The 24,353-nt window shown below is 38.9% G+C and overlaps 1 protein-coding gene across 1 annotated transcript; it reads right to left on the bottom strand.

Annotated features, from left to right (window-relative positions):
* Window positions 1-4,079: 4,079 nt before the first annotated feature.
* On the bottom strand, window positions 4,080-23,468 carry hyou1 (hypoxia up-regulated 1). Its single transcript, XM_069716647.1, has 23 exons — window positions 23,389-23,468; window positions 23,012-23,105; window positions 19,585-19,663; window positions 19,273-19,427; window positions 18,809-18,885; window positions 18,504-18,685; window positions 16,861-16,976; window positions 16,129-16,315; window positions 14,321-14,455; window positions 13,286-13,368; window positions 12,982-13,114; window positions 12,491-12,675; window positions 11,448-11,586; window positions 11,052-11,109; window positions 10,374-10,450; window positions 9,983-10,141; window positions 9,665-9,831; window positions 9,493-9,580; window positions 7,506-7,762; window positions 6,790-6,874; window positions 6,079-6,340; window positions 5,873-5,980; window positions 4,080-5,654 (listed from the first exon to the last, which is right to left on the bottom strand). Exons 1-23 carry the CDS (start codon window positions 23,456-23,458, stop codon window positions 5,605-5,607), a joined length of 2,946 nt encoding a protein of 981 aa, XP_069572748.1. The 5' UTR covers window positions 23,459-23,468; the 3' UTR covers window positions 4,080-5,604.
* Window positions 23,469-24,353: the final 885 nt, after the last annotated feature.

Consider the following 24,353-nt stretch of genomic DNA (forward strand, 5'->3'; position numbering starts at 1 on the left):
GGTGTTCAGGACGCTGATGTGAACACTACTGGCTGTTTCAGTTGTGGCAGGCATCGTCGGAGCTATGTGCCTTACTTTGGGTGCTTTCATCGTTTACCAGAAGTACAACTCCAAAATCGCTATAAACAAAACAATTTTGCACCTGCAGGAGTGACAGAGTGTCAGATCAGCTACAAAAAAAATACTGTTTTACTCAGCTGTGCATGGCATTCTGATGAATGAGTCAAAGCAAAACGTCTGGTTAACACCTTGGTAGCATTTTGTATTCTTTTTATACTGTGATTTTGGGTAATAGAATCATGGGCAGTGTTTATTGGTGTTACTCAAACTCAAACTCTAAAATATGCAGTTTTTGTTTTAGAAAATAGTTTTGTATCTATTAAAGGGTAAAATGAATTTGTATTTTTATTTCTAAGAAAGGTGTTTGATAACATTTTAAAATTGACATTATAATCACGAGGGGAAAGAGTTGATTTCATTTGTTTATTGTAGAGAATCTGAAACATACTAAGCTCGTTCTGTCAGTAAGGTGTAAGGAACACCTCAAGTCTGAACCTGGAAGCGGGACAAGTTTATTGGCTCCCAGCCTCTGCTGCTTGTTCAAGAACAGTGAGCTTCACTCTACTTGAGAAGCTGACTGTTGGGACTGTTGGACACAGAATATGTCAGGTCTTATTCTGTGGTAGAAGGAAAGAGAACTACATGTAAAAAATATTCAAGTATACAGTGGGTACGGAAAGTATTCAGACCCCTTTACATTTTTCACTCTTTGTTTCATTGCAGCCATTTGCTAAAATCAAAAAAGTTCATTTTATTTCTCATTAATGTACACTCAGCACCCCATCTTGACAGAAAAAAACAGAAATGTTGAAATTTGTGCAAATTTATTAAAAAAGAAAAACTGAAATATCACGTGGTCATAAGTATTCAGACCCTTTGCTGTGACACTCATATTTAACTCACATGCTGTCCATTTCTTCTGATCCTCCTTGAGATGGTTCTACTCCTTCATTGGAGTCCAGCTGTGTTTAATTAAACTGATTGGACTTGATTAGGAAAGGCACACACCTGTCTATATAAGACCTTACAGCTCACAGTGCATGTCAGAGCAAATGAGAATCATGAGGTCGAAGGAACTGTCCAAGGAGCTCAGAGACAGAATTGTGGCAAGGCACAGATCTGGCCAAGGTTACAAAATAATTTCTGCAGCACTCAAGGTTCCTAAGAGCACAGTGGCCTCTATAATCCTTAAATGGAAGAAGTTTGGGACGACCAGAACTCTTCCTAGACCTGGCCGTCCAGCCAAACTGAGCAATCGTGGGAGAAGAGCCTTGGTGAGAGAGGTAAAGAAGAACCCAAAGATCACTGTGGCTGAGCTCCAGAGATGCAGTAGGGAGATGGGAGAAAGTTCCACAAAGTCAACTATCACTGCAGCCCTCCACCAGTCGGGGCTTTATGGCAGAGTGGCCCGACGGAAGCCTCTCCTCAGTGCAAGACATATGAAAGCCCGCATAGAGTTTGCCAAAAAACACATGAAGGACTCCCAGACTATGAGAAATAAGGTTCTCTGGTCTGATGAGACCAAGATTGAACTTTTTGGCGTTAATTCTAAGCGGTATGTGTGGAGAAAACCAGGCACTGCTCATCACCTGCCCAATACAATCCCAACAGTGAAACATGGTGGTGACAGCATCATGCTATGGGGGTGTTTTTCAGCTGCAGGGACAGGACGACCGGTTGCAATTGAAGGAAAGATGAATGCGGCCAAGTACAGAGATATCCTGGAAGAAAACCTCTTCCAGAGTGCTCTGGACCTCAGACTGGGCCGAAGGTTCACCTTCCAACAAGACAATGACCCGAAGCACACAGCTAAAATAACAAAGGAGTGGCTTCGGAACAACTCTGTGACCATTCTTGACTGGCCCAGCCAGAGCCCTGACCTAAACCCAATTGAGCATCTCTGGAGAGACCTGAAAATGGCTGTCCACCAACGTTCACCATCCAACCTGACGGAACTGGAGAGGATCTGCAAGGAAGAATGGCAGAGGATCCCCAAATCCAGGTGTGAAAAGCTTGTTGCATCGTTCCCAAGAAGACTCATGGCTGTACGAGCTCAAAAGGGTGCTTCTACTCACTACTGAGCAAAGGGTCTGAATACTTATGACCATGTGATATTTCAGTTTTTCTTTTTTAATAAATTTGCACAAATTTCAACATTTCTGTTTTTTTCTGTCAAGATGGGGTGCTGAGTGTACATTAATGAGAAATAAAATGAACTTTTTTGATTTTAGCAAATGGCTGCAATGAAACAAAGAGTGAAACATTTAAAGGGGTCTGAATACTTTCCGTACCCACTGTAGATGTTAAATGTATTAGCATGACATGTTTCAATTTAGAGTCATTGTTGTTTCCAATATTTTCAACAAAACCTTTTTTTTTAAGTCAGATCTACCAGTACCCTTCAATTTACTAGCAGGAGCAGCACATTCATTCATTCATTGGTGGCAATTCAGTGGCTCATACAGCAGTGATGCATCCTGTAGAGACAAAAAACTGACACAGTAGCTGGCAAAGGAAAAGAGATTGCTACAGCTTGTGACAGGAGGGAGAAAATCTACAAAATGACTCTAGTGATAAGTATTACACACATTCCCTCCAGCCTGCAGAGTCAATTTCATTTAGTCTGACTTTTTGAATTCGTGATACAAGATAAAGAATTACAAACAGAAACCTGTTGATTCAAGCTTACTGAATCAACTCCATTCAGTCATCAATTGTCAACTGCTCAAAGTAAAGGAGGAGTCACAGCAATGTTCCACTCAAGCTTCTTGATCAACCATCAAGAGTTCAACTTGGTTATAACTCATTTGAAAGTTTAGCCTCCCACACCAAAACAGGAAAACTAAAAAAAAACCAATTGATTGTTTATCTCCCAGCTGAGTTTCTATCCAAATTCTCAGAGTTTTTATGTGACCCAGTGCTCAGAAAAGGGATTATAGTGGGAGACTTTTGCACGTTGATCTGGACAACAGCCACAGCACTGCAATTCATTCTTTATTAGAATCAATTGTTTTTTCTCAAAATGTTAATTAACCTATTTGGTGTTATAATCACATTCTTGATCTTGTTTTGACATATGGCGTAGAAACAGAATATATAATAGTATTTTCTTAAAACTTTTGCAGTGTTTTATTGCTCTATTAAAATATATATGCTCATTTTGAATTTGCAAAATGAAAAATACGACAAGGGAGACCCTGAATTGTTGAGAAGCTGGAATCCTATTAGGCAAGAATGCCACAATATTTAACCTGTAAAAACTCCAACTGTTCTCAATTTTTTTGAAACATGTTGCTGACATCACATTTAAAATTGGCCCTTGACAGCTTAGAAATTCTTTACCCAACCAAAAAGTTACTCCAGATCACATTGGCTTGGCCTCCAGCATCACCGTAAGGGAACTTGGAGTCATCTTTGATGTCTTTCAAATCACACATGGCAAGTCTGTAGGACATCTACACAATATAATAAAATCTGGAACATCCTGCCTGACTCATGACAAGAAGAAAAAATCAAACGCATTTGTTGCTTCCAGGCTAAACTATTGTAATTCCCTGTTGTCAGCCTGCAGTTAATAAAAATGCTGCAGCAAGAGTAATGATGGGATTTTAGCCTCTCATCATTAGCTGACTATAAAGCCAAGAAGTAAATTCAAAATTCTTCTAATTTACAATGAATGGCCAAGCTCTATTTTATCAGAGATCAGTACCGTATCATCCTAATGGAGCGCTTTGTTGGCTTGTTTTTCCTTGAGTTTCCAAAAGTAGAATGGAAGGCAGAGCATTTAGCTTTCAGGCCTCTCTCCTATGGATGGGGCAGACATCCATTATACCTCTGGGATTATGCTAAAAATATATATATATATTTTATTAGACAGATTTTATAGTTTGGGCTGGCACAGGTGATCCCAAGTCATCCCTCAGTCATGCTGTTATAGGGCTTGACTTTCATGACACTGAGCTCCTCCTCTTTATATTTTACTCTTCATGCATTCGTATACCATAATTACACCTCTCAAATTAAAAACAAAAAGATTTTTTTTTTTTATTAACAGTTTAGAAATGCAACATTTTTTGCATTTCCCATTTCAGACTTTGTTTTCCTCAGTCCCCCCCCCAAAAAAAATAATAATCCAGAGTTCTGAAAACACAGAAGTACAAAGCAGACCCACAGAGCGGATCCCAAATCCCCAAACTGGGTTCCAACAGGAAAGAAATGGAGCGAATGTTTGAGGAAGAATCTGTATCGCCAGGCCTGTTGTGGTTAAGAACAGTGACACACTACCTCCTTCCAGCAGCTTATGAGACTGTCCACCGTCTTCAAAACCCATTCAAGCAAAAAAAAAAAAAAAAGTTGTATCAGCTTTATTAAAAAATACAAAAAACTAATTTATATTCCAGCCATCTGATCATGCTGGAAAGCAGATATTTGGACACTTTGTTTAAAATGTTCCAACTTTGGCAGCTCAGTTTTCTAACTTAATGTTCACAGTCTGCACAGACAGGAGCGCCTGAGCAGGGCATCACCAGCATCAATTTAATTTTTTTAACACCGTCTTGATTCTACAGGGGCGATACTCAGATGACAAAAACTCTCAAGTGCCGGTGGCGGATACGAATGTGGGGTGGGTGTAATGCTGGAACATTCACCTGTGTAACGGAAGGGGCTCGTCACTAAAGAACAGTATAAAGGGTGCACATTCAGTCAGTAATTCTGGTCACGTACTGTCTGGTATTGGCCACCGTTCTCTACATGTATTCGAGTAAAATTTTGTCAGACACTCCTAAATGGCTGCCTCTGTGAGACCTACATAATCATTATAATATGACTCATCCTCCTATATGACGTTTCCAAGGTTATGATGAGGACAGATTTGGAGTTGTTACGATTCATTCGATGAAAGATGCTTCTCATTCAAATCAGTATTTTTCCACGTTTTCTGTAAATATTCTGTTAATTTAGGTTGCCAAATAAATTCCGGAATTTCTGGAAAACGAGACAAAGCATACTTGTTCCAAAAAGATTCTCCTGAGAGGGGCTGCAAACCACCCTGGCCGCCACCATTACCATTAAGTAGTGCACGGAGATCATCGTATACTTACTTCACAACAACAAACCATGGTTGAGGATGCAGTGTGGAGTACAGAGCAGGAAATTAGATGATCATGAATGACAAAACCGGAGGACAAGAGCCCTTATTTCTTGTCAAATGTCTTTCAAACTGGTCAAACACTGCTGGATGTCTGGACACCTGCATTTATCACAGCAAAGTCTGGGGTTTTAGTTTTACTTAAACTGCATTTCATTGAGTCCATTGTTTACAAAATCCATGAAAGATAAAAGAGAAAAACTGAATGGGGGAGACAAAGAGGGGGACAAAATGATGTTGTCTTCAATCCCTATACAATCAGTTTCCAGCAGTTCAACAACTACAAGGGGCAATAAAAAGGAAACAAAACAAACAAGTGGAAAAAAACAGAGCGAGAGGGAACTTTTAGACACTGTCAATAAATACAATGATTTCTTTTTACACAGTTCCAGCTGTTATAATTCATCCTCTATGTGGTTTTCAGGTTGGTCTTTTTGCATTGGTCCTGCAAAAAAGAAAGAAAGAAAGAAAAAGAATAGATACTGAGTATATGTGGAATTATGGCAACTCTTGTTCATTAGTACAGAAAAGCACAAGATCTGTAGTAACCATGTTTGCTCTCTCATCTGAGGATGGAGTCTTGAATAAATCAAGGGCATGTTTAATGATTAAATGTAAAACCAATTCTCCAGCATCATCAGTAAAACATATGGCAGATCCAACCTGTAGTTGTCGTTTCTTCAGTGGGCTGCGTTTCGCTGCCTGAGTCAGCATGTGGAGTGCTCTCCTCTGTGGGCGGGCCGTTCTCTGGCTGCACACTCTCGGAGTTTTCTGCATTTGAATAAAAAATGGAAGTTATTTTAATATAGTTCCAATTTGTTTTTCAGAGTCCAGAAGGATTAAATATGCGTTCGGGCTGTTGGACCCACCACTCTTGGTGTCCGTACTCTCCTCTGTGGAAGGGATGACTATTTCCTCAGCTGTGTCGTTGGCCTTACTGCTTTTATCAGAGCTTGTGCTGTTCTTGGCTTTGGCTTTAGCCTTGGGCTTCGCGAACTTGGCCTTGTTGAGCAAGTAGTTGACCTCTCGATCCAGCAGGGCCAGCTTGGACTCAATGTCTTTGGAAAGCAGGATTGGCCGCTCTTTTAGAGAGCGTTTCGCCTGCTCCGCCGCAGTTTCGTTCTTCCATTTCTAAAGAGGATTGACAATTTTGCACACGAAGCTCAGTTCAGTCAAAACGAAGAAGAATTACGCAACTAATGAGGAAACACTTTTAAAACATCTTCTATGGCTCTGAAAGGTAAAGTTTAAGAAACTCTAATTATGTCACTGAAGTAATCTCAATTTGAGTTGAGAAACTATAAATTAAATCTGTACATTCTGGATTACAATCAGGAAGCTTGAGGTTTAATCGGTGTGGGCATTTACCTAGTAATAGCTAAAGAAAAAAAAGTGTTGAGTTGCATTCTGGGAAATGTAGGATGAGGCATTTCTGGAATTTGACCACCACTACAGTCTAAAAGTCATAACATCTTTTGAGTACACCTTTAAGAAAAATAAAAGTATAAGGTGACAATCCTTCACTGTAGTACTTAGTAATGTGAGAACAGGGAGAAAATGTTGGTGCGTTAAACACCTACCGTTGTGTCATTGATGACTTTTTCTAACATATCTAGCTCCACTTCAGTAAAGATCTGATCATCCTCTGGTATCAGTTTTGCACTCCTATAAAAAAAAGAAAAAAAGAACTCCGTCACCACAAAGTTAACGGCCCATCACAAACTCCTAACATCTTCAGCACCCTCACACCTTCCCCAATATAATGTCCCTCGTTATATAAAATTGCAAAATAAATTGGGGGATTTCATCATTTACAGTACATAAAATAATTAAGAGGATTCAGAGAATCCGGAGAACTCTCTGTATGCGAGAAAAAGGCCATAAATCAATATTGGAAGGCCGAGACCGAAGTAATTAATTGTATAATAGGGCTATCACATAGTCGTTAGAACAGAATTAACGTTCAAACTGTGATGACCAGTTTGAATTCAAAATTGATGGTGTATTTGGACACAGCAGGACCTTTTGAAGTAGTTTTCCTCATCATTCAGCAGAGGGCGCTCTAACAAGTCCCCATCATCTTAACTTATTACAGTTGCACACAGAACTTGCAGTAGTAGTATATTTCTGTTGTTTCAGTTGTAGGATCTAAATCTAACAGTACCACACAGTTTACCAGAACCTTTGTCATAACTTGTTCTTCTCAGATACTGGTAAAAAACAAAACTGAATTTAAACAACATCATGGTCAAATAATCCTGACCCATCCCATACTTCCTTTTGACTGCACACGAACCTCAAGAAGAAGCTGGAAGTGTTGAGCAAGCTGTTCAGAGCCGCCAGGCGGTCCGGCAACTTGCGTCGCTCCTCAACTCTGAAAAACATGTCCTTGCACAGGCTCTTCAGCTGGGATAGCTTCTCTCTTAGCTGCTTGGTGGTAGCCGTGTAGCCTTCCTCGTCCATCCACTCGGACGATTCGCTCAGTTTGGCTGAGATCTTCTCCTTTTCTTCCTCGGTCACCACCTGCTGGTAATCCTCCTGGTACAGCTTGTCCTGAAGAAAAGACACCAGTGTTGTGTTTCAAGGACATTTTAGGAGTGTTCTATCATTTATCTCATCAAGTTTTCTTTTTAATAATAATAATAATAATAATATACACACACACACAAACAGGCTTCATGTTTGTGGTGATGCCCCTGAGATGTGGGTTGATCTGTGTGCAAACTTTTCTGGACCAATTACAATCTAATTTTTGTCCACATTTTACTAAAGAAACTTTTTAGTCCTTCATGTCTGCTAAAGGCATAACTAGATAGGACAAATCAAAGATGTTATTGGGGGTCTATGGTGAAATACAACTGGGAATAATCTGCACACCAATCGAAAGTGATACTATGTTGACAATATGATGTGATCAAGAACAACATTATAGAAGAAATAAGATGAAACGCAAAAACCTATGGATATGAAAAAAAAAGAAAATGCTGCAAACCGCTATATCAGATATATCTTTTTTTAAATTTTTTTAATAAGGATACTATGATCCACAGCATCAAATGAGGCACTTAACTAAAACATGGATGAAACAGTCTCTAGAGGTCATTTGTAGCTCTAAGAGGGATGGTTTCTGTGCTATTTATTTTATGAAAAGATGATTGGAATTTGAAGAAAAAAAATACACTTCATTGAGACAGATTTCAAAAGTTGTATCAACTGTAAAATTTCAAAAGTGATGGGTAGTATGAAAATCCGTCTGTAGTTACTGTAGACAAGAGGCGTCAAGGTCAGGCATTTTGATAAGAGACTAGATACAGGCAGTCTTGAAGTGTACAGGGACACAGCAGCCGAAAGGGAACCGTTTTAAGCATTACCAGAATTATGTATTAACAAACCAGAAGGCAACCACATACAAAACCTCTGGTAAAAACTTTGAAGGAAAGATATCACCCTAGACTAGAGGAGGGTTTAAAATCCAGCACAAAGTCAGAGTTTAGTCAGCAGAGTTGGGCTATCACTCCTGAGAATTGCGTGACTGGAGCAGAAGATGTATATGATGAAGTATATATATATATATATATATATATATATATATATATATTTTTATTTTATTTTTTATTTTTTTTATTTAGTGGCCATTTTGGCGATTCGCATGTGTTGTACGAACTCCGACAGTTTGAATCGGACCAACTTGAAATTTGATCTGTCCAGTTTTTCTGTTATCTTTTTGTCCTTTTTTTTAAGCAAGGAATGGGAATTTTTAAGTTATGTAATGTAAAGATACAAAGAGCGTAGTCACACTTTGAAGGACATCATACATACAGTGTGTATAGATATATAGCTATAGATATATATTTATTTATCTCGGACATCACCGATTTTAAGTGATGTCCACACATGCGAATCGCCAAAATGGCCACTAAATTAAAAATGACAGACTTCCTGTTGAATTTAGGTCATGGTGGCAAGAGACTTTTTTCTATATCTAGGTCTGATACACATGTCCACCGAATATCGTTAAAATCGGTGAAAGCAGCCCTGAGATCTCATGTTAGGGGGCGCTGGCGAGCCATTTTGAGACACCTATGACCAAAAACTATGAAATACTTACATTTCCCCTGAGGCTGATTTTTGTGCAAAGTTTTCTGAGTTTTTGAGCATTTGAAAGCTGCCAAAAAGGCATTTCATTTGCCAGAACGAGAAAAAGAAGAATTCCTTGCATTACAATATAGCTTTCACACCATTTGGTGCTCGGGCCCTAAAAAAAGACAAACGTTGTTGCTTACCTGCGTCTCAAAGATAAAAGCCTCGAGACTGTTGAGTGTTTTTTCCCTTTCGTGTTTGGCCAGATCTCTGTCTGTCAAATCTTGCAGCCTAAAAAAAATACAACTTGCTTTAGCTGATAATACTGAGAACCAAACAAGACAAGGACTGAAAAGACATTTTAAACTGAGTTACTTCTTTGTTGAGGAAGCGAGGTGTTCAGAAGTCTGGTCAAAAATGTCTTTAATGACGAGTTCCACTGCTATGTCTTCAGAGATCTTGCTCTTTTTCTGAGGCTTTGCCACTTTCTCTGCATCCTTCTCCATCTCTGCGTCTCCAGATTTCTCTCCGTCCTTTTCCTCCTTCACCGGCAGAGACAGGGCTACTTTCAATACCAAGTCTGCAGGGGCTAATTTAGCTTAAATATACATTTTCACTGCACTGACAGTCAGTCTATTAGCTTTTGAATTCACACCAAAGTATTTCTCAAAGATTACATGTGGCAAAACTTACGTTGGCCTCAGTTTTCTCGCCTGCGTCCTCCGTCTTCTCCTGGCTTTTTTCTTCATCTGCACTTTTCTCTGAATGCTCCCGTTTCTCGTTGGCAGTCTTGTCCTTGTGATCCTCATCCTTGCCTTCCTTCCCAGACTCTGGAGGTACTTCCTCCTCATCCTGGTTTGCGGCAAATTAAAAATGAGCTTTTTTGGCCAGGTATGTTTACACATACAAGGAATTTGGACTCCGCTTATACTTGCTCTTACTTAAACAGGGAGCTGAAAGACATATGTAAGAGTTAAAGGACATAATTACAGATAGAGGGCGCGTGCATGCGCGCGCGCGCACGCACGCGTTAGTCTTCCCATATCCCTGATCATCAGTCTGAAGCGCTATATGATGCTGTTACCTGGACAGGTTCTGTTATATTTGCGGCAGGTTGTGCAGATCCTCCTCCAAACAACGTGGAAATTGTGTTACCCAGTTCTGAAAGACAGCCAATCATTGGCTTGATTAAAAAATTGGGATCATGCATATGAGCTGTGATGCAGGTTGCAGTATTACGTAAGAAGGCAGTTCACTTTACAAGTTAAACATGCAAAACCTTCAAATTCTTACAAGAATTATAGCTGGTCATCTTCCTGCACCTTGACTAACTAAAGCGAGTAAAAGAGGACTATTGTAGACACACCGTAGTGGGAAAGGAACTTAGAAAGGAGGTACTGATGGACAAGATGGAGTCTTCCACATAAACAGGTAGACTTAGGCAGTGTGTGATTATTCTGTAACAGATTTAACAACAGCACACAGCCCTATTTATTAACACTGCACAGCTTTTAATACACTATAAAGCAGCTGTGGAGAATCCCACCTATTCATTTATAGATTGATGCAAACTGCAATACTGGTGTTGCCGTTAATCACATATTTGTTTATGCTAATTTAAACACAATAATGGTTCATTTACATTTATAATTATTGAATAATTGAAGAGAATTGGCTGCAAATGTTGATAAGAGTGACTTTGCATTTGAAATGGGTGTTGTGCTTTCAAAAAGAAAAATGAAGTTGTGTTGTTAAAACCTACTAGTTAAAGTTGATTCCTCTTCTTTCTCCTCCACAATGGTTTCAAAAACAGATTCCACCTGTGGATTAAAATGACAATAATGAAAATTTAACTCAACTCACTGGTACAAACAAAAATGTTTTCATTCTGGGATTATTCAAATAATAAAAAAAACAAAAACAGAAATGACTAAGTCCTTAAAACAAAAATAAATTCATCCCATTATCTGAACACTTAGCCATTTCTTTTATAGCTGTGGCAAACAGCAGTGAAACAGATAAGTGCTGTCGTTTAATCACAAAACAGTTTCTGTCAGCAAACCGTGATAAAATATTATATTTGAGGCATATTTTTCTCAAGATGTCAAACACCGGTTTGATTATGTAAATAAGGTGAATGGAGCTAAGTGTAACTGACCCGATCCAAGCGGAGCACTCCACTTTCATCCATGTTGAAATGAGCTTTGATTCCTTTCGACTCGGACTCTGCATGCTTCAGAAAGCTGCCGCCCACTCCGGACAGCTTGACTGTGGTCAGGTTCAGAGAGCCAAACAAACTGCAACACACACAAAAACAACAAATCAATCAATCAAATTTAAGTCGAAGTCCAGAATGTTATTAATATACAACCCTGTTACGAAAGAAGTTGGGACGCTGTGTAAAATAGAACACAAATACTTCTCCCGTCGTGCGTTTACAGAAGAAGCGAGTTGTGTGTGTACAGTCATGCTGTGTGGCTCGAAGCCAATCCACCAATAGAAACTCTAGTGTCCAGCGTATGTCCCGCCCACTACATCCAACTCAATTAACAAATGTTTTTGATTTAAAAGCAAAGATTTTCGATTTAAAAGCAGCATTTAAAAGTCTAGTTTCAAAATTCTTAATTCCGTGACGAAAACAAAAAAAAAAACTGTAGGAGCAAATTTGTTAGCAATACAAATAATTCTATTCTCAGTTTATATATTTCTATTTACTTGCTTTTTTAATTGCAGTGCAAGAAATTTGCTCTCAAAACAGTTTTTTGTTGCATAATAAAGACACAAAAATACCTTCATACTGATCTGCTGCCAGTTAACCTAATTAGTCGTGAGACGTTCGACCAGGTCTTTTTTTTTTTTTTGCTTTACACAACTTTCCAAGTCTTTTATTGCCCTGGTCCAAACTTTTTTGAGATGTGTTGCTGGAATCACATTCAAAACGAGCATGTTTTTCATAAAACAATAACATTTCTCAGTTTCAACATTTGATATGTTGTCTATTTGTAATTAAATGTGGGTTTGTGATATTTGCAAATCATTGCATTTTGTTTTTATTTACATTTTACACGGCGTCCCAACTTTTTTGGAAAATAGGGTTGCACCATCAATTCTGGAGTGTCATTAACGCCTATGAAATAAACCAATGCATTTGCAGAAATATTATTTCAAGAGCTTCCAGAAGCAGAAAGTGTTAAAGCTGACCTGACGTCGTCCGGACTCAGGAAGCTGAGGTCCCCGTAGTTGATGTCAAAAGCAAAGTCGTCGTTATAGCGGTTGAATGTGATGACCTTGCGCTGGGGGTAGGGCGCCATTCTCTGGAAAAGGATGCGTTTATTGTGTTTCAGGGTTTTGATCCCCTCTTCCTCCATCTCCCGGGTGAACTCCACCTAACAGATTGAAATAACGATTATGTTCACAGATATGTTATGGAATTAGTTTGACATTACATTTTTAAAACGGTGAACAAAAACCTTAATGCTTTACACTTTTCATTTTGGACACATCATCACCTCCATAACTGAGTGGTGTCAAAACACAGATCTCCACAAAGGATTATTATATTGATTTAGTTCATCTATTATCTTTATTATCTATTATCGAAGATATGAGAAAACAACACCAATCATTCTCTAAAGTTGTGGTTATTTAAATTCTTCCCCAGCAGCTATAGGCACTAATCGACCTGTCCTGACCTGAATGGGATAGATGGCTGCATCTCGGACCAGGAAAGGTTTGACCTTAAAGGCCTTGCTGAGGGCAGCAGCCTGGTACACGGCACCCATGGCTGCTGCCTCATCCGCATTGATGTTCTTCCCCAGCTCCCCTCTGCATGGAAAAAGCACACAATTACAAAATGCTGTTGAAAAGTTTTCTCTACCTAAATCAGACAATTTTTTTTGTTTTAACTCAAATTTCAATACTGTGAAACACTGAAGATCTGATTTTGAAAGTGTGAGCTATCAAGATGATTGAACTGTATTTGTGTTTGATACTTACTTCCCCACAGCTTTGAGCAGCACTTCCTGAACCTTGGGGACACGCGTTGCGCCACCAACTAAAATAACCTGCTCTATTTCATCCTGTTGGCAGAGAAAAAAACAACAACTCAGGTTCGCAGAAGTAACATGAGCATGTATTGATTTATTATATTCAGTGTTTATAACCTTAAAAAGGAAAATTACTTGGATTGATCTATTTCTATTAAAAAAAAAGTGTGACGCTGATCAACAGAGGTCTTGAAAAAGCCAATTTTTCTACCATAAATTGCCAATTATTTAGCATAAGATAGTGATGAAATATGAAATGTCTGATGTGGAAACCAATAGCACTGTGGGAATGTCTGTGCATATTTTATTTACCAATTTCAATTAGGCAAAATCAAATGAGCAAAGTCACAAAATACAAATACAGCTACACGCAAAAGTGATCCTATTTTTTCTAACCTATATCAATAAAGCTTCTATGACAGCCAGGACAAAAAAAAAAAAAAAAAGTAGAGTGAGATTGAGAAGGCGAGATGTCTACCCTTTTAAAGCATCCTCATTTCATTTCCAGTAGCTACTACTTTTGCACAGTTGTGATGCAGAGTTTTGTTTCATGTTGATTTTCTGAGAGGAAACTATTTCTGTTCACACCATAAAACCTCAACTTCATGCATTCTTTGACAACACAGCTCATTGAAAAGCTAAGTGTGATCCATTGCTTAGGATGATGCTTCAGTTTTTTTTAGCTTGTTATGAAATGTGATATTTTTTTTGTCCAAGACTCTTATATAATGTAATAAAAGTTATTACTTCCTTCAATAAATGGAGGACAATAACATGTCATGTACATAGGACTCTGTAGACCATGGTTGCCAAGACTTATTCTATCAAGCTTCTCACTATCCAGTGTGTTCAGCAATCAACAGCTAAAATCTCCCCACAGGTATAATGCCAGTTCTGACCTCATACTCTTTAAAACAACAAAAAAGAAGAAGGGGGCAAGCTGTTCTTGATAAGACATGAAGAGAGGTGCATTTAGAATACTGACCAGTTTCATTTCTGCGGCAGTGAGGGCGTCCTCCACCGCGTGAGGTACTCTTTCAAAAAGATCAGCACACAGCTGCTCAAACTCAGTCCTGGTCACCTTCGCTTTGAAGTCAATGTCATCCATTAAACCTTCCACCTGAAAAAAAATATATACTGTTTTTGTTTTTCTTTTCCTCACTTCAATGATACTGCATTTCAGATAATAAGATGATCTGGATTGGCGTCCAAGTCACTAACCATAAGGTGACATGTTTAGCTTTATGTTGTTTTATTCTGACAAATCGCATAGAAGATGGTTAGAGAAAAATCCTCTTTTGTCAAAACAATTTTTTTTCATAACCTTTGAATTTGAAATAATGGACAACACAGCATTTGGTGAAAAAAAAAAACATGACAGTAGATGTCTATCTGATAATATAATGGCATAACCAATTTTAAGGAAGTGCATGGAAAAATGCAGTACCCGGATATTGTGCTTAAAACATTCAAAACAATTTAGTGTGAAATGCTCAACGCTTTTCACACTCAAATGTCACCATTATAGCGGAGTAGTAGCGGAGAGGGAGGGACCACTAAGCTCAGGTATTTAGACTTAGACTTTCTTAATCCCACAGTGGGGACATTTAGTACAGTTTTTAAACTGCAGCGGCAAAGAAAGCTCCAGCTACTGTAGAAAATAGCCGTTTATTTTTGACCGGGGGAACTTAGAACCTTTTGGTTCCTATAACTACGTTTTGTGCTGACTTTTTAGCTCCTCCCTCTGCCCGGGTACTCTCCCCCATTGCAATAGGAACTCTCGTGACACACACAGGAGCAGAGACAACCACCGGGTTTAAAATAGATCAGTAAGCAGGTAAACTACAGCTACGAACGAAGCCTTTTAAAACAGCAGAATAAAGCACAGGAAAAATACAGGAAATGTTGCGGTTCTATTGACCTGTAATGCAAACGCAAACGGTAGCAGATCATAACGAGGCTTCAAGTCAATCAGTCAATACATCTTAAATGTGATCATGAGTACCGTGTCTGTTCCATTTGTTTTTATTGGCCTTCTTGAATGAAACACGCTTTAGATCTTCAAAGATAAAACCTGTACATGAATTTCAGCCAGAACTGTATTTCCTCAATTAGAGGAATAAGTGGCGGAGCGTTGCTCCGGCAGCAGAGTGTCATTTCACAGTTCCCATTGGTGGTGTGAATATGTGTGTGTGTGTGTGTGTGTGTGCGTGCGTGCGTGCGTGTGTGTGTGTGCGCGCTCCTCCCAAGAAAGTCCATAGAACTGTTTGGACCGAAAACGCTTAATGATGTCTGTTCTTCATTCTGTCTAAACTTCAGACACTATTTTGATGTCAACAATCATTATTGAGTATATATTGACTTTTTCTGTTGTAAACACTACTGTTGCCACAGTAAAACCATATTCAAAATAGTCCAGCTGCCTGCTGGTGGCAAACTTTAACCCAGCCGGTTGAGGCACCACTGAGCTGGATACTGACGGACGTTTCCTCCCTGTTAACGGGAAGGTTTTATTTCTCCACAGTTGCTCATGTTGGAATTATTGGGTTCCCTCCCCGTAATTTAAAAAAAAAATTTTTTTATAAGGACCATAATATGTTAAATAGCCCTTAGGTAGCTATATGAATACAATTGATTTGAAACTATCCGTTTTTAATAGATATACAAAAAATATCAAGAAAATGTCAAAGCAGAATTTCATTGTAAGTCATCATCCAGGTGCTGCCGCTGATTTATTACCTTTAGCTTTAATTTTAAAAATACAACATGCAGGGTTCATGTCTCAGGGCTCACCTGGGCCATGAATTCCAGATTTGCACTGAGCACAGTCTTGAGCCTCTGAGCCTCTTTGAGGAGCTTGGCCATGGCCCGCTGGTTCTCCCTCACATCTTTCTTGCTCTTCTTCTGCTCATTGAACAGTTTTGCCAGGTGGTCCCGGAGTCGAAGATCCATCTCAAAGCCCCCCAACCCGCGATGAAACCTGGAGCCAGAACATGAGAAGCAGACCATGTGGATGATAGGAGGTTATTTTCAGTTGTGAATCTAAATGTAATTGTTTTTAAATTAACCAACAGTCAAAAGTAGGAATTGTTTACTATCTTGTCGTGAACACTTCACGTTAAACAAACACCCCACAAGAAGCATTTGTAATACCCTAAAACGAGAGCGACACGTGAAAAAAGTCTGGAACAGCAAAACAATTGGCCTATTTATAAAAAGATCCATTGCTCTGTTACTTGTCCCTTAAACTGTTGGGTTCCTGTCAGGTATCCTGTAGGAGTAATGACTCCAAAATGTCCAGAGATCTGATGAGTCAGTAGTTCCAGAACAGGTTACTGATCATGTAGCTCTCGGACACCACAACATGTATTTCACATAGCTCTTTTACGTGAATGATAACAAATTGATACTCAACACACACGTACTCAATCGCAAGCTACTGGTTGGAGACCCCCCCCTGCTTCAGACAGAATCAACTCTGATAGATGCAGCATTCTCATGCACTTCATGGATCAATGGACTCACCCAACGCCTCTGATCTGCAACTGGGGCTGTGTGCCAGTCTCCTTGGTTTTGACTGTTTGATAGGTGACGATGGTGGCAGTTGTGCTGCCTGAGCCCATATCATAAAACATTACATTCTGAAAAGAACCAAATAAATCAATAAATCAAGATTATAATCAATATATAGTCACTTAACATTTATTTAACACTATTACAACTTTTTTGCCTTCTCTCTCCCATAGTTTTGTTTATCGTTTGTTATGTTTCTAGGCAGTTGTCCTTGCTCGCGTAGATTTGTGCTATTTTTGGCATGTATCCCTGGCGCTGGAGGTGCATGTTCCTTGTCTGCAATTACTGACACCACTAACAGTTTTTTTGTCTTGGATTTTTATGCTGTTATTTTCGCTCTTCATCTGCCCTCAGATGGTCACCCATCTCTGAGCCTGGTTCAGACGAAGGCATGGTTTAAATTACAGGGGGAGCTCAGCTACATTGAAAAGGAGATGAGCGCCCGTGAAAACCTACTCTAACTGTGTTCAGACCAAACGCAAAGCAAATGTTCGCCTCTTGTTAATCATGAAATTAATTACATTCGCGGACATTCGCGTTGTATTGACTTAGTATGTAATCTCTTCGCAGGAGCAATTCGGTTCACCTTTGGTCTTAAACATGACTTTGTCCACTCTTTTTAGCCACACGTTATAGATTTCAATCTTTTGTACAATAAAGTTACTGAAATAAATCATAATATTTAATTTGCCAATTACACACCAATTTCCAAGAAGAGAAAAGAGAGAAATAGCAGGAGAGAGAATGTTTTTTGCAGCAACCCTGCAATTGACTGCGAGGCTGCACATTTCTCAAGCATGCGACATGTTTAGGATTGAAAACCAGAAAAGCCACTGGGTTAATCCAAACCTTTTTCATTGGTGTTATCCTGTTAAAAGGGAATTTTTTTCTCCCCAGAGGTTTTTTCTTCCTGTTAAAGGGGAGTGTCTTTCTCAGCTTACAACATTATAGAAAGGAACCCAAAAATTATTATGTGGGAATTGTTGAATTTTTGGGTTCCTGTAATGACTTTGCTATGTTAAGTGTGTTGAAATGACTTGGTCCTATATAAATCAAATTGAATCGAACTGAATATTCCATACATTGATTTATTCAACAAGTCTTTTAAAAGAACCAAAACCAAGAATGTGTTAGAACACTTTCTTGACTTCCACAATCTTTAAAAACACCTCAGAAAATATATTCTTTTTTTATTTAATTTTTTTTTTCTAAACGCTCAGCAAATTCCTCAAATTATTGGACACTTGTTCTTGGCAAATGTTACTCAAACAGGGGGAAATATTGTATTTGTTGGGGACTATCATTAGTGGCAGATTAATCCACATTTGGTGATCTAGTTAGTATTACAGGCAGTCAGAGGGTGAGTGTACAAATTCAAAATATATTATAATGTGTGCGTGCGTGTTGTTGGCAATGTCCCCCAGTGCAATAGTGTGGCTGATTTTAGATAAAATGGAGCTCGTATATGTTTTTAATACACCCACAATAATTGTTAGAAGGATACATTATGAGGTATTGTTGCAAGTGAAATTTGTTGGCAATAAAAATAAATACAGAATACCAACAGACTGATTCAACAACGTGTATTTGTTCACCTTCGCTGTGTTGTCAATATCTTTCCTCCTGAAGACCCCGTAGTTTAACGCTACAGCTGTGTTGTCATTGATGAGCTGAAGGACCTTTAGTCCAGCCATCTGTGCTGCCTGCAGGACTGCCCTGCGCTCTGCCTGGTTGTAAAAGGCTGGGATGGTGATCACTACATCTTTAATTGGTTGTTCTGTAAATTGGAAAGATTATTATGAGGACAAATAAAAAATAAATAATAATAATAATAATAATGTGCTTCATATAATTAAACATGTCATACAATGATGTATCTTTTTTCCTCAAACAAACAGACCTGCGAAGTCCTGAGCTAGTACGCGAGAATAATTGAGCACCATCCCAAGGAGCTCCTCAGGTGTGTACTGCATTTCTCTGGAAAAACAAAAAAAAGATATTGGATGCACCTGACTAGAACAGCGTTTCACTTTAAAATCTATTGATACTGGAGTTGATGTTTCCTGACAACTGCCAAAGTACTCCAAATGAATGAATGCTGCATAAATAGTCATTATTAATGAGGGAGGGAGGGGGTATTTCTGCAGGGAAACAACAAATATCTACAAAGCAAGGCAGCACAGTTTGATTACATAAAATGACTTTAATATACTATGTAGACACTATATTTTAAACAAACCAATCAAACAAACCATGCAAACTACTTTAAATATTCAAATCTTACAATGGAATATACAAGATATTTCATATCTGTATGTATTGCATGATGGAAAAAAGTAGCAGGGACAATTAGGGGAAACTCACTCTGAATTTGTAAAGTAGACTGTGCCTCTTACTGGGTCCTCCTGCAGCTGGTGCTCGGGGAAACGTTTCTGGTAGTGCCCCACCTGTGGGTTGTCGTGCTTTTTTCCGAGGAGGCTTTGGAGGTATCTATAAACAGTTTTGGGGTTCTTCACCGACTGAAATGTACACAATAGGCAACCATTAACAGCATACGAGACAAAAAAGATGTCGACTTATTTGAAATGTTTAATAATGGATTAATTTAGCAATTATGATTTATCTGTTTAATCATATACTCGTATAAAATCAATTTAGAAAACTTGGAAGTCATACCACTCCGAGAGCATTGTCTCCAAAAAGTCTCTCATTCTCCTTGAGACAAACAACCGCGGGTGTTTTTCTCCTGGACTCTCTGGTAAAAAAAAAAAAAAAAAAAAAAGGCAATAGACATATCGTTAATTTCTCTTGCTTTTCTTAATTTATTTAGCAGGCTTTGAAGAAAAATAGAGAACTTGGCTTGGATATTTTTCTCAGTTAACACTCAAATACAGATGTGTAGGTGCACTGTACTGCGATGAAGGGAAGTGCTAATAGTAAATGACTTGATAACTGATCATCAGATTGATTTATGCTGTCTCAGAGACCTGGCTGCAGCAGTAAGAATATGTTCGTATTAATGAAGCAACTCCTCCGAGTCATCTTAATTATCATATTCCTCGAGATTCTGGCCAAGGAGGAAGAGTAGCAGCAATATTCCATTCAAGATAATCGATTAACCCGAGACCTAAATTTAGTCGTAATCCATTTGAAAGTCTGACTCTTAGTCTCTCACACCCAAATTGGAAAGCACAAAAAACAATTCTATTTGTTGTTGTTTATCGCCCACCTGGTCCTTATTCAGAGTTTCTAACTGAATTGTCTGACTTTTTATCTGATTTAGTGCCGAGTTCAGATAAAGTGATGAACTTTATGTTCATGTGGACAATGACAGCTTCAGTTCTACTTTCAGCTCATTATTAGACTCTATTGGCTTTTCTCAGCATGTAAATAAACCATGTCACCATGGTAACCACACCCATCTGGTTCTGTCATCTGGCATGAAAACTAAAACATTTATTGTATTTCCTCAAAACCCTGTTTTGTCGGACCACTTTTTATTAACATTTGAAGTTACATTAATGGACTACACAGCATGTGGGAATAAATCCCACTACAGTAGATGTCTGTCAGATAATGCCGTGTCCAAGTTTAAGGAAGCAGTTACATGCTTATCCTCTTCGATGCCGTGTGTTAAAGCAGTGGAAGACATCTACGTTGATCTTAGTCCCGCACAAGTGGATCATCTGGTAGAAAACACTGCAGTATCTCTGCTACAACTCTAGATGATGTCGCCCCTCTGAAGAAGAGAGTCATGAACCAGAGGAGGTTGTCTCCTTGGTATAACTCAGAATTACGCTCTGCTAGGCAGAAAGCTGGAAGGGAAATGGAGTTCTACTAATTTAGAAGAATTTCACCTGCCTGGAAGGAAAGTCTAAGATTATATAAGAAAGCTCTTTGTAAGGCCAGAACTGCATATTGTTCTTCTTCATTAACAGAGGAAAACAAGAACAACCCCAGGTTTCTTTTCAGCACTGTAGCAGGCTGACAAAGAGTCACAGCTCTGTTGAGCCTTCTATCCCTTCAGCAGTAATGACTTCATTAACTTCTCCACCAATAAAATTCTCAGTATTAGGGAGAGAATCAGGCAGACCCTTCCTGACAGTCATGTGTTGCTAAGCACAGCAGCCCTAGAAGCAACCGTGGGACCAGATTTATACTTTGAACATTTCTCTCCTGTTGAGCTCTCTGAGCTAACTACAATTATTTCCTCATCTCTATCATCTACCCATCTCCCATCCCAACTAAACTCCTCAAGGAAATATTCCCTTTAATTAATACTTCCATATTAGATCAGATCAACTTATCTATTGTAACTGGCTATGTACTACAGGCTTTTAAAGTGGCTGTAATTAAACCTTTACTTAAAAAGCCGACTCTTGATCCAGCTGTTTTAGGAAACTACAGATCAACCCAACTTTTATTTCTAAAATCCTTGAAAAAGTTGTTGCAAATCAACTTTGTGATCATTTACAAAGGAATGATCTGTTTGAAAATTTTCAATCAGGCTTTAAGAGTTCATCATAGCACAGAAACAACACTGGTGAAAGTTACTAACAATCTTCTAATAGCCTCAGATAATGGACTCATCTCTGTACTTGTTCTTCTGGACCTCTGCTGCTTTTAATACGATTGATCATACGGTTTTATTTCAGAGATTGGAAGATGTTACGAGGATTAAAGGAACTGCATTAGACTGGTTCAAATCATACTAGATTTCAGTTTGTCCATGTCAACAATGAGTCTTCCAGACAAACAAGAGTTAGCTGTGGAGTTCCACAAGGCTCAGTGTTAGGCCCAATACTTTTTTACTTTGTACATGCTTCCATTAGGAGATGTCATCAGGAAGCACTGCATAAAGTTCCATTGTTATGCAGATGACACGCAGATATATCTTTCTATAAAACCAGATGAAACTAATCAGTTAGTAAAATATCTAAAAGACATAAAGGCCTGGATGACCAAAAATGTCCTGTTTCTAAATTCAGACAAAACAGAAGTTATTGTACTTGGTCCTAAACACCTCAGAAACTCTTTCTCTAATCACTTTGTTACACTAGATAACATTATCTTGGCCTCCAGCAAAACTGTGAGGAACCTTGGAGTCATCTTTGATGAGGATTTGTCCTTTAGCCACCAGATAAAGCAAATCTCCAGAACTGCCTTCTTTCATCTACGTAATGTTAATAAAATCAGGAAAATCCTTCCTCAGCGTGATGCAGAAAAACTCATTCATGCATTTGTTACTTCTAGGCTAGATTATTGTAATTCCTTGTTGTTAGGATGTCCAAATTACTCATTAAAAACCCTCCAGTTGATCCAAAATGCTGCAGCAAGAGTACTGATGGGATTTAGCAAGAGAGATCTGGTCTACTTGTGGTTCCTAGAGTTTACATAAGTAGAGCCTTCAGTTTTCAGGGTCCTCTCCTGTGGACCCAACTCCCAGTTTGTGTTTGAGGGGCAGAAACCCTCTCTAGTTTTAAGATTAGACTCAAAACTTTCCTTTTTGATAAAGCCTATAGTTAGGGCTGGCTCAGGTCAACCCTTAGTTATGCTGTTATAGGCCCAGGCTGCTGGGGGACCTTGTTATACACCGAGCTTCTTTCCTCTCACTCTATAACTCATATCTCATCATCACATCTCCTTAACTTCATGCTTTTTCTCTCCCATTATTATTGTCTGTTGTCTCCATTCAGTTCCCTCGCTCGCGTAGTTTCTCATCTTTCTTTTGCAGATGTCCCGTCATGGAGCTGCATGTCTCTGCTCTGTGATTGTCGGCCCCACCAACAGTTCATGTCTTGTATCTCTATGCTGTCCTTTTCTATCTCTGCTCTCCTCTCACCCCAACCGGTCGAGGCTGTCGGAAGTTTCTTCCTGTTAAGAGGAAGTTTTTCCCTTCCCTCTGTTGGAGGTTTTCTCCCTTAAAGAGGAGGTTTTCCTTATGAGCTTATATGGGAACTGTTGAATTGTTGGGTTTCTCTGTATAATATTGTAAAGTTCTGCTGCAAGGACTTTAAATGTGTTAAGTGCCATGAAATAACCTGTGTTGTGATTTGGCACTATATAAATACAATTTTATTGAATTGAATTGACCAATACTCACTTGTTGAGAACGATCTCCATTGGCACACCAGGTTTCACTATTGCCATTTTCATCCATTCACTCCCCAGGTCAACAGACATGACAGCTACAGCCACTGGGAACACAATGATAAGCGTTATATGAAGCCGGTAAGGCAGACAGGTAGCGCCATCTTTAGTATAGTAGAGCTACATTATTTATCTTGTTTTTCTATTTTCCCAACACTAACCCATAAGCTCCATGTATTCATTTATCAATGATGCAGTTATGTGTCTGTTCTGTAGATAAATAGTCAATCTGTCTTTTCCCAGTCAAATCTTTTTGTGATTTACAATACGAGGCTCACCAAATACAACATTTCAGAAATATATGTCTGCGCATGAAGTGGATCATACTACCTGTGTGAGAAGGCAACATTGCCAGAACAAGGCAGAAGAGGGCAACCGGCCCCAGCCTCCTCCTCCCCATGATGAACTGTAAAGATAAACAAATGAAATATATTTGTTACAAACAACATAATCATAAATTGGTTTTACAAAGGTCTAAATTTGCCCCGACCTTTATCCAGTATGTAATCAAGTTAGCCTTGAAATCATCTGCTCATATTTGTTCACCACGTGTACAAATGGGTTTTGTCTAGTTGCTTGTTCATTTTATTTTAGGAGGAACAAGATGTCTTGAAAAGAGAAGACCTGCTCTTGCTGCTTCTCCACAAGTGGAAACAGGTAGAAGCACATCCTACTCAGTCTTTTGACACATGTCCAGTCACTTCCTCATTTCCCCTCATGGTTCCTTCAGTGTAAACCTGATTTTAAGTGGAAAAAAGTGTGCCACTGCCAAGTAATGCCAAGGCCTTTGTTCAAGAAGAATATGCAAAGCATTGAATGCACCTGATTCCTCCCCACACTGGTGTGAACAGTCCAAAAAGCTTTACAAATGTACCACTCAGCGCTCAGAGGAAAGCGTGGGTTTAATTGTCAAGGGTGACTGCTGTAGCCAAAGCTTCAAATTCAGACTGAGCACATCAAAAAACCCAACATTGTTTTGTGTTTCAAGAAACCCACATAGAAACGTCCAGCCCCTAGTGAGGCAATGACGCATGATTGCAAAATTTGATAAACAATTAAAAAACCCTTATTATTATTGGTTTTAATTATTATTATTTCTTCTTTTTTTTTATAGCACTTGTCTTTTAGAGTCTAAAATCCGCTGGCGTGTGGTGGCTACGCGCAAGATAAGTTGCTGATGTGTATTATATAGCTAACTTAGATACAACAGTAACTCGTTAGCATCACACCAAATAAAACTCCCGTTCAATTCAAACATCAATGAAGAATATCAGTGGACCGTACCGACAAAAGAA

This window comes from Brachyistius frenatus, unplaced genomic scaffold (genome assembly GCF_029030835.1).
Source record: "Brachyistius frenatus isolate BFR_SWC_R1_liver_20210118 unplaced genomic scaffold, ASM2903083v1 Contig_161, whole genome shotgun sequence".
Taxonomy (NCBI): Eukaryota; Metazoa; Chordata; class Actinopteri; family Embiotocidae; genus Brachyistius; species Brachyistius frenatus.